This window comes from Xyrauchen texanus, chromosome 50, assembly GCF_025860055.1.
Source record: "Xyrauchen texanus isolate HMW12.3.18 chromosome 50, RBS_HiC_50CHRs, whole genome shotgun sequence".
Lineage (NCBI taxonomy): Eukaryota > Metazoa > Chordata > Actinopteri > Cypriniformes > Catostomidae > Xyrauchen > Xyrauchen texanus.
Window position 1 is genome coordinate 19681585 of NC_068325.1, and position 13606 is coordinate 19695190.

At 39.1% G+C, this 13606-nt stretch overlaps 1 protein-coding gene across 1 annotated transcript; it reads right to left on the reverse strand.

The window, feature by feature from the left end:
- Window positions 1-255: 255 nt before the first annotated feature.
- LOC127641231 (coiled-coil domain-containing protein 71-like) lies at window positions 256-12914 on the reverse strand. Its single transcript, XM_052124064.1, has 2 exons — window positions 12853-12914; window positions 256-3010 (listed from the first exon to the last, which is right to left on the reverse strand). The coding sequence occupies exon 2, from the start codon at window positions 2967-2969 to the stop codon at window positions 1938-1940; it is 1032 nt and encodes a 343-aa protein (XP_051980024.1). The 5' UTR covers window positions 2970-3010; window positions 12853-12914; the 3' UTR covers window positions 256-1937.
- Window positions 12915-13606: the final 692 nt, after the last annotated feature.

Genomic DNA, 13606 nt, shown 5'->3' on the forward strand with positions numbered 1-13606 from the left:
CAACCCCCTTCAACGTGTCGCCAACAGCAACATGATAAAATGCACCAATAGAAAATGACATATATTATTTGTAATAATCACTAAAATAATTCTCTCAATAAGCGATGTTGAAGCGGTAATACTTCATTTTATAAAAATAATATTACAATAGTCAAGGTCATATGCAAAATATCAGCAATGGAAATAATTTAATTACGTCTCTCGGATTACGTTGACTGTTCTTTTCTGTCGCAACCCCACCGAGACCTCAGTAATCCACACCACCGTATTTCAAACATATTTTAATTCACAACTCAGTAACAGTAACTAAAGGTACAACACTGACATTTACAGCTTTTGAGTGTCACAGATTCAACTGCATGAAAAGAACCAATTTGCTTAACAGGAAAATAAAGACTTATTTTATGTGTGGTTAAATGATTTATAACAGGAAGTTGGTTAGAGTTTACTCACACCTGAAAGGATCTCAAACAATATCTTTTAAAGGTTTGCGGCACTGATAAACTGCTGCGTTGCCAATAATTTTGTTTGAGAAAAAAAACTTAAGATCCAACCAAACGCCTTAGGTATTGCTGAATGCTAATTTAGATATTCTTAAGCATCTCACCCTCTTATTGTGCTCAGATAGCAAAGATCCACCCCCATGTGCCTTAAAATGACTGCTTTATGCACGTGAATTATAACTATCCTCAACAAATGAAACCAGGTGAAGTAGAACGTTGAGAATAATGAAATACCTTGACCAAGCTTTAATGGACGATCTGACTTTTCCCAATATGATACTGCCTGGATAACTGGAATTTACATAGTAATTACTTTCATTTCTGCCGAAACCTTGTGCTGGATCAAAATAGCGGGTCAATTTAGGACGCTGATTTTCCTAGTCATATTGTGGGTCAAAACAGTATTTTCAACATGCTTAGAAAGCTATTATTTTTAAGATGGCCATGAACCATTTAACCCAGAAATGGACCAACAACTCCTGAATGCTTGGAATGAAAAATATAAATAATTAACTGTAGGATTAACAACAAAAGCGTTTTCCCATTCAAGTGTTAGAGGTACTTTCAAATCAATGGACTAGCCGTCCATTGCTTGGCAGGAAGCAGAAAACTCAACTATGCGTTTTTTTGCAATTCTTTGAGGTCATGGCACCAGCAAAACTATTAAGAGACTAAATACCAGGGTTGGCACATCAGAAGAAAAATTACAGGGATATATAAAAAAAGAAACAAAGTACATCAGGAAGGAAAAAGACCAAAGAAAAGTTCTTTTTCACAGTTCTCAAAGAATAAGGCCATTTATTTTGCGCAAATTAAATTAATATGAAAAAAGTGCCCCCAATTTGAACATGTTAGAATCTAAACAAAAACACCATATGTAGTCTATGCTGGCAGACTAACATATTACAAAACTGGTGATGTTAAAAATCTGGATGATACTTTGATATCGACATTATCAACAGGATCCAAGAATGTAGAAAAACATGAAGACCAACTACGACAACCCAGATTTGGGTATTATTGTCTTTTAAAGCAGTAGCATGTGATAAATCACTCTATAAATTCGGTCTGTTCCCATAGTCCAGTTAGTTAGCAGTCCATGATGACAAGGTTCCAACAAAAAGACAACTCTGGGAACTGCATAGTCATAAATAAGTGTTTGTTCATTAGTCCAATCCTTCATAAGTAAGATCTAAAAATAGATCAAATTAGAACCAAAGGGTGGGTGTCGGGATGTGTCGGGAAAATAAAATACTGTGAGAGCAGAAAAAAAAAACATCCCATTTTTGGATTCTGATGTCAGTACTACTTGAGTTCACTGTAATGCTCCAATCCAGAGTTCAAACTATGGTTCATTGCCAAAAGCGCAACACTGCAATCAAGAAAATTGAACAAACAAATTAGGAAACAAAACAAAAAATCCTCATCAAGGGTCTATACAGAGTCAATAAGTGGATGGATCTGTATCACAGGTGACAAATTAACTTGCAAGATTTTCTGTGCCTTCCTCCTCACTTCCTCGTCTGTGACCGAATCATCTACTTTTATAACCTTCCACTCCAGACCATTTCCATTCAGTCTAGAAACATCTTGGCCATTGGTGAATGTTGAATGGGACCAGTTGAAGCTTTGGAAATGGAGTCTCCTCACTGGCCCATTGTCTAGACCCCTGGTCATCACATCAGGTTTGCCCGATACGGTTTCAATCTTTTTATAAATGCTACCATCTTTAAGACTGTACCCATTTTGACAGACAACCGGGGCAGAGTCTCCAATGAGGGCATCGTCTACTTTGATTGGACAAGACAAAACACGTTTGTTGCCCAAGGCAACCACATTTGACATCAGACTGCCATTTTGTGTAGGAGTGTGCGGAATTCCAGAGAGGTCTGTTGGTCGCCTCAAAGCAAGACTTGTTGTGCTTCGGGAATCTCCTCCAAAGTGAATCTGCAGCCTTGCAGTGTGGCCCCCGGTCAATCCCTTTATGTTTGTCAGCTTGAGGCACTGCTGCTCTTGATTAGAATGTTTATCAACCATTGATGCGGTGCTCTTCAGAGTGTCCACAGAGAGGTTAGTAAGGAGGATCTTGGGTTGATTTTGGAGAATGTCTTTGGCCACTCTACTGAGGACGGTGTAATTCACATCCCTGCCCTTGGTCAACCCTTTTCGTCCTCTCTTCTTGCAGGGTTTCTGCACTCTGGGAACCTTGCTGCATATCTTGGACGTAAGGGGCTCTGTTGTACAAGACGTATATCCATACACATCTTTACTCCTTAATATCACAGGCTTGGCTCCTTCTTTTCTTAACTCTTGAAGAAAGGACACCATGTGTCTCTCAGTGTCCGTCAAATTCTTGGACATGGGGTTAAAGACGCTCAAGGCTTCTTCAAGGGCAGCATGTCCCGCTGGGGCAAATCTGGCCCAGGAGTGAACTACCCTTACCTTGCCCTGATCTTCACAATTCATGGTGCACCTTCACAGCTGATATGCATAAGGACTTCAGGTGTCTGTGAATATGAAAAGTATATTAGGATGACGATTCATAAAGTACATACAAATGAATGAAACGCAGCATTTCAAAGTGATGTAACTGCTGTACCTTTAGCAGGTGCAGCACCAAACAGAAACGGCAAAAATAAAGATCACCCCCCCCCACCCAACCAACAAATGGTCAGACAAACAGGTAATCCTGGCAAAAAATAAAATCCAGCGTTTGAGCCAATCTTTCTATCATCTGGCCACCAAAACAGAATAATCTCAAAAGTGCCAAAGAGCCAATGATTACACTATTTGGGAAGTCAACTAAAAAATGCTCCACCACATCATGAGTCTGGGGACAATAATAATTTTTTTTTTTTTACACAGTGATAATGTTTTACCAAGAGAGACGAACGAGGCTCTTTTTCAATAGTGGCCCTGTGAAATCACAAATAAAATGGACTAGGCACGTGGCTATTCAAGAGTCACTACATCATGCTGTGTTCCATCATCTCGGTTCTTTGTCCCGAGTATGGTTAGCAAACCATGCTCAGGGAGTGGGGACGGTTTGTAATCGTACTGTAGTCAATCATGCTCAAGTTGAAATGCTACTTGAAACATTCGGCCCTATAGAGTATAAATGGCTCATTATTTTATATTTTTCTCTTTTTGGTTTGTCAAAACAGTTCCATGACTCAACTAGACAAAACACCTAGCTACGAAAAAGATCTAGAAGCAAAACGAATTGAACTTGAGCCTTGAACTGGCATCGACATACGACTGCGTCGTATAATATACAGAGTTTTGATGGTGCTTCTTAGCTTGTTTGAAATAGTACAGAAATACTAACATGGCAAAGAACACAATCTTTTGGACAATATAACTGAAAATACGGCATTCCCAAAGACATCCCTCTAATGGTGTTTTGACCCACTCTTCTTTTGCGAACAACTCTAAATCACTCAGATTTGAAGGGTGCCATCTTCCAACTGTTATTTGGGACAGGCCAAAAGAAATGTAATATCCTGGAAGAAATATAATATACAGTAGTCTGCCCCAGCATGTGAACTCTCCTAGATCTGATCTAATCAGTATAACGTCATCACCTAAATGGCTTCATTACCATAGAGACAATGAAAGGTTGAAACCTTGTTGTTGCCTTGCCAATAGGGTAATCGAACACTATAGTTGAAGGTCACCAATTATAGACTGGGACTGCATGTGCATGAACAATCACAGACAAATGGTGATAAACTCAGTTAGCATTACAACACAAACATGTCTTCATTTACACACAATTACATACAAGGCGGCAAAAAAGGACTCACACTTGCCAGGAGTAATGATCTATTCACACCAAGAGCAAGTATTTAGCATGAAAAAGACTTTGAATCAAAGCATCCTATTAACCTAGTCGGAGACCGTAATTAAAGAAGCATATGTACCTAGAACAAGATTCCTATCAACCAATCATATTTTTGGAGATAGGTTTAAGGTTATTGTTATGTTAAAATTTAGGACAGGGGTTAGGGTCTTTTTCACCATTCTTATGAACCTATAATGTCTTTCTAATTTCAGGTATAGGTTAGGGGTAGTGGTAGGGTAAGGGAATATTTTTGCTGAAATCTTACACCCTTTTGTCTGAGGTCTAGGACACTCACTGATTAAAGGCTAATCAACATTCACACTGATTAAAGGCTAATTAACATTCACCTTTGCATGCCGAAATTCTGCGTGTGAAGGAGGCGTGGCCAAATGTGAAGCGAGTGTGAAACTTGCAAAAATGGCTTGCCAAGAAATCTTTTTAATGCAGTATTTAATAATCTGGGAGAATCAAGTCAAAGAAACTAGACGTCGAGAAATTTATCATTTTTGTTGATTAATTGGCACCAATGTTGGGATCAAGTTGTTGATAGTTCGCTAATAGTTTTTCCCCATGGACAGCATTGAAGGGTTTTAAATTATGATTGCAGTCAACAATCACGGACACCTTGTGGAGATTTGCTGTACCTATTTCTATTGTAATTGAACCGTTTTCATCCATAATTTATATCCTCACTTTAATGTTTTTTGCATTTTGAATAAATTATAATTATGTGCACAAGAAATTGATTAATGGAGTACTTGTTCTGCTTGAAATATTTGACTAGTAAAAACTAGTTCTGTCGATTTAACGCGTTAATAACGTGCGATTAATTTGACAAAAATGAATGCGTTAAATTTAACGCACTTTAATCGCAATGCTTAACTGAGAAATTCAAGCTTGTAGTACCACCTGTTTACTCCAGAGGGCAGTCATTGAAATTTCAGCTGTGTGAGCAACACACAGTTTATACAGTGAAGAAAACAATTTCTTGCATTCAAAACACTTGATGGAGCGCAAATGCGATCTTCAAGGGATCTTAAGATGTGTTTAAAGATTGAGTATTAAACTATATTTTTTTTTTTTGACGCAACACACCCGAGACGCGAAACAAGCATGTCTGACGCAGGTCGTACGGTCTTTACCTCATACATATTTAATTACCAACGAGGTTAAGGTGGTGTCCTTTAAACTGTTACACCGTTTTTACCCAGTCAATCTTTATTTAAGAAACATGCTACCTGAAATAGATCCACTTTGCTCCTTCTGTAATGCTGTAGATGAAAAGTTTGTTTGTTTGTACGAACCTCTATTTAACTAGTTTTTCTTTGCTTTATAAAGACATTTTATTTGGTTTTCACAGATTTGATAAGTTAATATTTTCTGATTAATCTGTTTATTTTTCTTGCCAAGTTTTTAATACACAAGTGTAAATTTATGGATAGTACTTTTTTTATTTGTAAGAAAAACAGGTTAATGAGGCAGAAAAGTGGCAGCGAAACAAGGGAACACCAACATGTTTGCTCCTCTGTGGGAAAGGTAATTTGTGATAGTTCTGCTCATTTTTCCAAACTGAGAACCAACACTCTGAAGGCCAATTTATACTACTGCGTCAAACCTACGATGAAGGCTATGCATAGCTACAGCGCTTACGGCACAGCCTACACCATAGCCTGCCGTGTACCTCTTCAAAAATGTTACTGCTCGTTACGTCGATGCAGACCACAACAGCTGTGATTGGTGCACTTTGTAACCAGAGACCGCCCTTCAGGATGATAATGATATCTGCACAGCATTTCACCAAGATTATTTTAATATCTATGCATCATATCACATTGTATTTGGACTCAATCAATGGTCTCAACAGGGATCATCGGCTGTTCTTTTGTTCCGTTTGTGTTTCTGTAATTAATAATGGCAATGTGGCACAGTGATGATTTAATAATGGCGAGTAGAGACAATCAGACATTGTGTCGAGCAATAGAGACTGTTAGAGGAATCATAAGCACTTTCAGCTTAACTCCCTTCAACATGCTCACTTGCTGTGTCAATCAAACATGCACGCCCTCCAGGTGCTCTCAATATCTCATCAGTCATGCATCTCAGTGCTATTCTGTGAGGATCCCAATTTAAATCAGATTAATGTTGGTCACATTACCACCAATCACAGCAAGTACATTTTAACCATAACGACACCACGTCTTTACGCATTTGCTTAATAATTAGTGATTTGTGTTACAGCAAAACACCAATGACACTAAACAAATCATAGATATGAATGATTTCTCACTGGACCAGGTTTAGAGCTTGTAATGGATATATTTTTCTTATTTTTAAAGTATCTCTACTGTGTGTGATGCTCTCATGGTTTTTACTGCTTACCAGTATGTCACAATGACCTTTTGACATTGACAATAGAACTATTTATAACCGTTTCAAAACAAATGATAGCAATTCCCAATTGCATGAGCTTTATTAGTAAGAGTGTGTTCACACTTGGCAGGTTTGGTTTGATTAAAACAAACTCGATTGCTCGGTTGGTGTGGTTCATTTGAACACCTTAGTGCACACCAAACAAGCGGACCAAGACCGGCTGAATAATGAGTCTCGGTCCGCTTCCAAACGAACTCTGGTGCGGTTCGATTGATATATGAATGCAAAAGGACCAAAAACAGGAAGTAATTTGCCTAATACTGACCTCAAGCAAACCTGGTTCTTCTCATCATAGGAGCTATGTTGCCTGTTATAGTTTGGTACTGGCGTCGGAACCGCCCGTCAGCCGTCCTTGCAGCGTATCTTGATTTGTGTGTGCAACTGAGGAATTCCTGCCACTGGTTTGTCTCCTTTACGCATTTTATTAGCTCTTCGTTTGTACTAAGCTGGTAAAAATATCATCATATATACATAAATCCAACGAGCGCATTTCACCCAGCAGCCAGCATTGTTTTGGATATTCGTCAACTTCCGTCGCAAAATATACATCATAAAAGCTTTCCAATCAGGTTGTGACTTTTTCCTGATGCCTTTTGTTTCGTATCTTTGTTCAGTGTTAAAAATGCCAGTGTGAATGCCAAGCGAACCAGGACTAAATGTATCATTTTCTTTTTTGGTCCAGACAAAGAGAACCGAAAATGAATGTGAGAAGCCGTTGCTATACACTAACCGCATCAACATCACGTGCGCTACGAGTGTATTAATGACAGAGAGCAGATCACTTTATTCATTGTGAAGCAAGTTGCACACGCAGACTCTATATTTATAGCCTTTAAGCACATCAACCCATATAGTGAACTGCTTTTCCGGAGGCAAATCGTCATCAAAAATACCCGGTTTTCGACAAACGGCAAAATAAAAGCTCCATTTAAAGGAATAGTTTACCCAAAAATTTAAATTTGCTGATCATTTACTCACCCATAGGCCATCCAAGATGTCTATGACCTTGTTTCTTCATCAGAACAGGATTTAAGATTTTTAGGAAAGAATCCCAGGTTTTTGGCTTCATCCAATGCAATTGACTGGACACCAATTTCTGACAGTCCAAAAAACATAAATGACTAATTAAAATGTTTTTAATTTTAAATCAGCATTTCCACCGGTTCTCTGTAGCTATCTGGATTGACATATGTCTCACATTACTTGATTGGAGGGAGCCATGTTGATTACTGGGATGCTGCCCAAGTATGCTTTTTGGACCGTCAAAAATTGGTTTCCATTACTTGCATTGGATGCTAGTAAATGCTAAAAACAAGGAATACTTTCCTAAAAATCTTAACTCCTGCTCTGATAAAGAACAGTGCTCACGGCTATATTTAATAGTGAAATTAAGAGCATTTCCACACTGACAATGCAACGAGAACTTACAGGATTGGGACTAAACATCAGAGTGGCCACAGGAAACCAACTTGTGAAAGAGTGGTTCAGGGAGCACGAGGAACCATTTTCACACATGAATTGGCCACCAGATTCCTGACCTTAACCCCATCGAAAATCTTTGGTATGTGCTGGAGAAGACTTTACAGAGTGGTTTAACCTTCCCATTATCAATACAAGATCTCTGTCAAAAATGTATGCAACTCTGGACGGAAATAAATGTTGTGACGTTGCATAAGGTTGTCAAAACAATGGATTGTATGTAATTGTACACATAACTAATATTGGCATTATATTCATGCAAAATAGCCAGATGGGAACAGGCTCCCCCGGCGAGCCCGGTTTCCCTCAAGGTTATTTTTCTCTATAAACGAACATCTTATGGAGTTTTGTACTCCTTGCCACAGCCACCTTTGTCTTGCTCAATGGGGGCCTAAACAAAAACTTTAAGGCATAATCTACAATCACGTTATTAATTTAAAAACCACACAATGATGACCAAGACATTACAGTTTAATTTTCTGTTACAGTATGATTTTCTGTAAAGCTGCTTTGAAACGATGTGTAAAAATCGATAAAAATAACTTGATATTCAATAAATCGATTTTAAAAACTATTGGCAGATTAATAGTCATCGTCTTTATTCCAACAACTTTGTTAACATCAAAATCAGCGATATAATTATTTCCTCATTCATTGTGAATATTTAGTGTAGCTATGTACAAAATACCGCCCACAGAGAAGTCACTTCCAAACAAAGCAAATTCCTTTGGCACCATAAATCCATTGTGCGAAATTCATGATTGCGAGGATTCCCATTGAGATGACTGTATTTCGCCCGAAGCTTGTTGAAATAAGAATAGGAGTATCATGCAAACAAAAAAATTATAATAGACTGAATAAGGGTCCGTTCAGAGAGAAAGCGTTCTTGTGTTAAAAAAAGCAACACAGAGCACAACGAATGGAAAACAGGTCTTTTTAGTTACTTTCAGCATCGCGCGCCACGAGCGCTGCATTTGAGTGACATGTCATGTTAAAAATGAGATGCACCTGAATATTATTTAGTCAGTTGGTTCAGATAATCCTTTCCAAACAGAGCGTTACAAGTCACCGCGTACAGTGTTTAAACAAAATGCTGTCCTAACCCCAACCAACTGGGCCACTTAGTACCACCTAAAATGACACTGTAACAAATCACAAATGTTTATATAAACGCATAGTTGTTATTGGAGAAATGTAATGAAGTTGAAAAATAAGTACGACAATTACCGTTTTCATGATCGATCACTGCCGTCATTAATAATTCCAACACAACATGAATGCAGGATTAGATCTAAAACAGAGATTGAGATTTTAATCTAACATTTAGAGTATTTGCTCTACATACATGGCTAAAAAGGTCCTCTGTCAGGTGTAGCAATGACACTACAAATCAACAAATCTACATAATGTTCCATTTTTAGAAAACAATGCTATTGACAATTTACACAGGACATGACAGAAGTGGAACCCGAAGTGGTCTTCTGCTGTTGTAGCCCATCCGCCTCAAGGTTCGACATGTAGTGCATTCTGAGATGCTATCTGCTCACTACAGAGTGGTCATCTGAGTTACCACAGCCTTTCTGTCAGTTCGAACCAGTCTGGACATTCTCCGTTGACCTCTCTCATCAACAAAGTGTTTCCGTCCACAGAACTGCCACTCACTGGATGTTTTTTTTGTTTTTGACACCATTCTAGAGACTGTTGTGCGTGAAAATCCCAGAAATACTCAAACCAGTCCGTCTGGCACCAACAATCATGCCACGCTCCAAATCACTGGGATCACATTTAATTTCCCCATTCTGATGGTTGATGTGAAATGAACTGAAGCTACTGACCCGTATCTGGCATGGTTTTAAGCACTGCAGCTACACGATTGGATTTCATGGCGCTAATGCTACACATCCATAACGTTCGCTGGTTACACTCTCTGTTATAATATTACTACTGCAAAGACGTATAAGAGGGGTGCACTTAAAGAGTATTTGAGTAGATTTAATTCCTCTCTAAGACTACACAAAAAACTAGGAGAACAAGTAGTTCACTACGTTGCGTCTCTATGCGAACAATCATGCAGATAGTACGTTTACACCAGCTCGCTAATAACTCTGCATGCCATGTTCATGTAGACTTATCCAAGTGACTAAACAACGCAACCGGAATGGCCTCAAAGTAAGTGGAGCTCCAGGTTACACCTAATGACGACGTGGACCAATGGGAGTAAAGTTTAAAGTGTTCTTTGTTCAGAAGAAGCATGATGCTAACCGTAAAGAATGCACATGCGCCTGGAGTTATTTGCACTAATTAGTAGGTCTACAAGGTGGCAACACTTACATTTGAGCCGTTGCTGTCACGGAGAGGCACTAGATGATGTAATTGCCATCAAACATCAGGAGATGAAGGTAAAAACAACAACAGTGGATGTGCACATCAAGAGGTCTGGACATACCTGCATTTGTAAAACTGGAGTCTGAAGAAAAATAAAGACATCTTTCTTTAAGGGTCTAAACTCCTGAAGAGAATGTCTGGTGTCTCATAGCAGTCGTAGCGCGCATGCGCTAACTACCTCTCTCACTCGCGGTGCGTGCCGGAAAACGTCCTCTCGCTAGACAATCAAACTCAGCAAAGTAGTTATGTAATCACTTGGGTGGTGGTGCGGGAATCGGATTTCCAAACGTTTGGAAGTCCCCATGGACGTTTTCACAGTTTAGTCTTCTTAACATCCGTGCGTGATTATACGTTATTTGGGTCGCATAAACAATTTCTTCGCTTACCCGTCAGTGACTCAAAAACACATTCTGGCTAGATTTTGTTCCACATTATGTCACAGCTGTGCATTCTTCCGGGCATTCACACTGGCTATAACAAAGTGGCATATTAATTTAAAAAAGTGTAAAGGAACCTTACTACCTTTAATTGTTAAAACTGCTGCCATTTGCCCTGATAGCACACAAACAACACCCAGACGTCTATTTGAGGTGCACGTTTACATGTGATGCTTTCCAGATGAAACGGTCTTAAACAGACATCACCGAGATGGGAGTGGTGGTGGTGGCATAGTGGGCTAAAGCGCTGAACTGGTAATCAGAAGGTCACCATTTCGAACCCCACAGTCACCTCCATTGTGTCCTTGAGCAAGGCACTTAACTGCCTAGGTTGCTCCGGGGGGATTGTCCCTGTAGTAAGGGCACTGTAAGTCGCTTTGGATAAAAGCGTCAGCCAATGCATAAATGAAAATGAAATGAGATGCACGTGAGCTGAATCTTTTTACATTACATCGTGAAGGTCTAACTAGTAGGCTAATTATGAGTTCAACAAAGATGTGAATGGTTTTTACAAGCAGGTACTTAAAATCGTACTTACAGCAATACCAGCATGACTTTAACGCACAGTTAAAAATAGATAGATATATTGGTAGACCGATATATCGGTTAATCTGTGCCGATAGTTGCTTTTTGGAACTATCGGTTATATGCAAAAATGTACCGCCCCAGTGTGTTTCGGGCTTGTTTATGCTAAAATGTTTTGCGCTATGCTCCAAATCGGTAACGGCAAAATCCACTATCGGGCGACCTCTAGTTAAAACATATGTGAATCTGACTACCACCCCGGGAGTTGTGAGTCCGAATCCAGGGCGTGCTGAGTGACTCCAGATCTCCTAAGCAACCAAATTGGCCCGGTTGCTAGGGAGGGTAGAATCACATGGGGTAACCTCCTCGTGGTCGCTATAATGTGGTTCTCGTTCTGGCGAGTTGCCGCTGAGAATAGCGTTAAGTCTCCACACGCGCTACGTCTCCGTGGTAATCTCGCTGACGTATGTGTACTTATAAGGACATATTGTTATGACTGTTCGCAAATTAACTACCATTATCCTAAACTCGTAAAACGTAGATTTATGTTTTATAAAGGAATATGCCCACTTTTATAACAATTTTCGCAAATTATTATTTGAAAAAAATATGTGACTTACATTTCTTGATTTATAAAGAAAAAATATGTCAATTGAAATGCATGCTAACAATTCACATATAAACACAAGCACGCGTCTAGATAGTAGCTAAATCGCGCTGCGCCCTTTAACTGCGATACTTCACGACGTGTGACGTAAGCAAGCGCATACAAAAATACACAGATCCGGTCTTTACCCGTTCTATTAACCTTCCTTAGCAACCAAAGCGGTTAAACACATCGAATGAGACGTAAAACACGAAGTGATACGACAAAACGCGAGGTTTGTAGCAGCTAAACGTTAATCATTAAGAATTACATTCAGTAACATTTCAAATGGCGATGCAACACAATACAATAGAGGAACCTTCAGTTGGCGAAAGAAGGAGGTTAAATACCGTCTAATACTTACCAAAAGAATATTTCTTCGCAATTCTGCGGAATAGAAATGATTTTAAAACACCAGACGTTTTTCAACCCTACTTTAGGTGTCTACTTGGAAAAACTAATACGCAAAAAGCCAGACTAAAAATGTAGTTGAGCAAATGCCAAACACGGTGTTATTATGGCGAAGCTGCTTAAAGTAAACAACATGTAATTCTATAACACCGCGCTCCATCCGACAAATAAACACATAATTTTTTTAAATACCTTTTACCGAGTCCTTTCTGAGAGCATTGAAACGAGACCCACCGCGCTCTCTCTGCCATGAAACAAAAATGGCTCTCAGAGCTTCACGGGGCGAGAGTTTCGGAGTGGCTGGCTGGGAGAAGGGGCGGAGCCATCGCGAATATAGCTAGTTGGGATTTAAGAATTGTTTATATTTAAACAAGCTAATAAGGATATATATATTTATGTCATTGTTGTTCTTAATGGTATATATATATATACACACACACTGGCAGCCAAATGTTTGGAATAATGTACAGATTTTGATCTTATGGAAAGAAATTACTACTTTTATTCACCAAAGTGGCATTCAACTGATCACAATGTATAGTCAGGACATTAAAAACATGAAAATGTACCATTACAATTACAGTTTTTTTTAAACTACTTCAAAGAGTTCTCATCAAAACAACTCTTCCATGAGCAGCAATGACAGCTTTGCAGATCCTTGGCATTCAAGCTGTCAGTTTGTCCAGATTCTCAGGTGACCTTTCACCCCACACTTCCTGTAGCACTTGCCATAGATGTGTCTGTCTTGTCGGGCACTTCTTACGCACCTTACAGTCTAGCTGATCCCACAAAAGCTCAATGGGGTTAAGATCAATAACACTCTTTTCCAATTATCTGTTGTCCAATATCTGTTTCTTTTCCCACTCGAACCTTTTCTTTTTGTGTTTCTGTTTCAAAAGTGGCGTTTTCTTTGCAATACTTCCCATAAGGCCTGCACCCCTGTTGT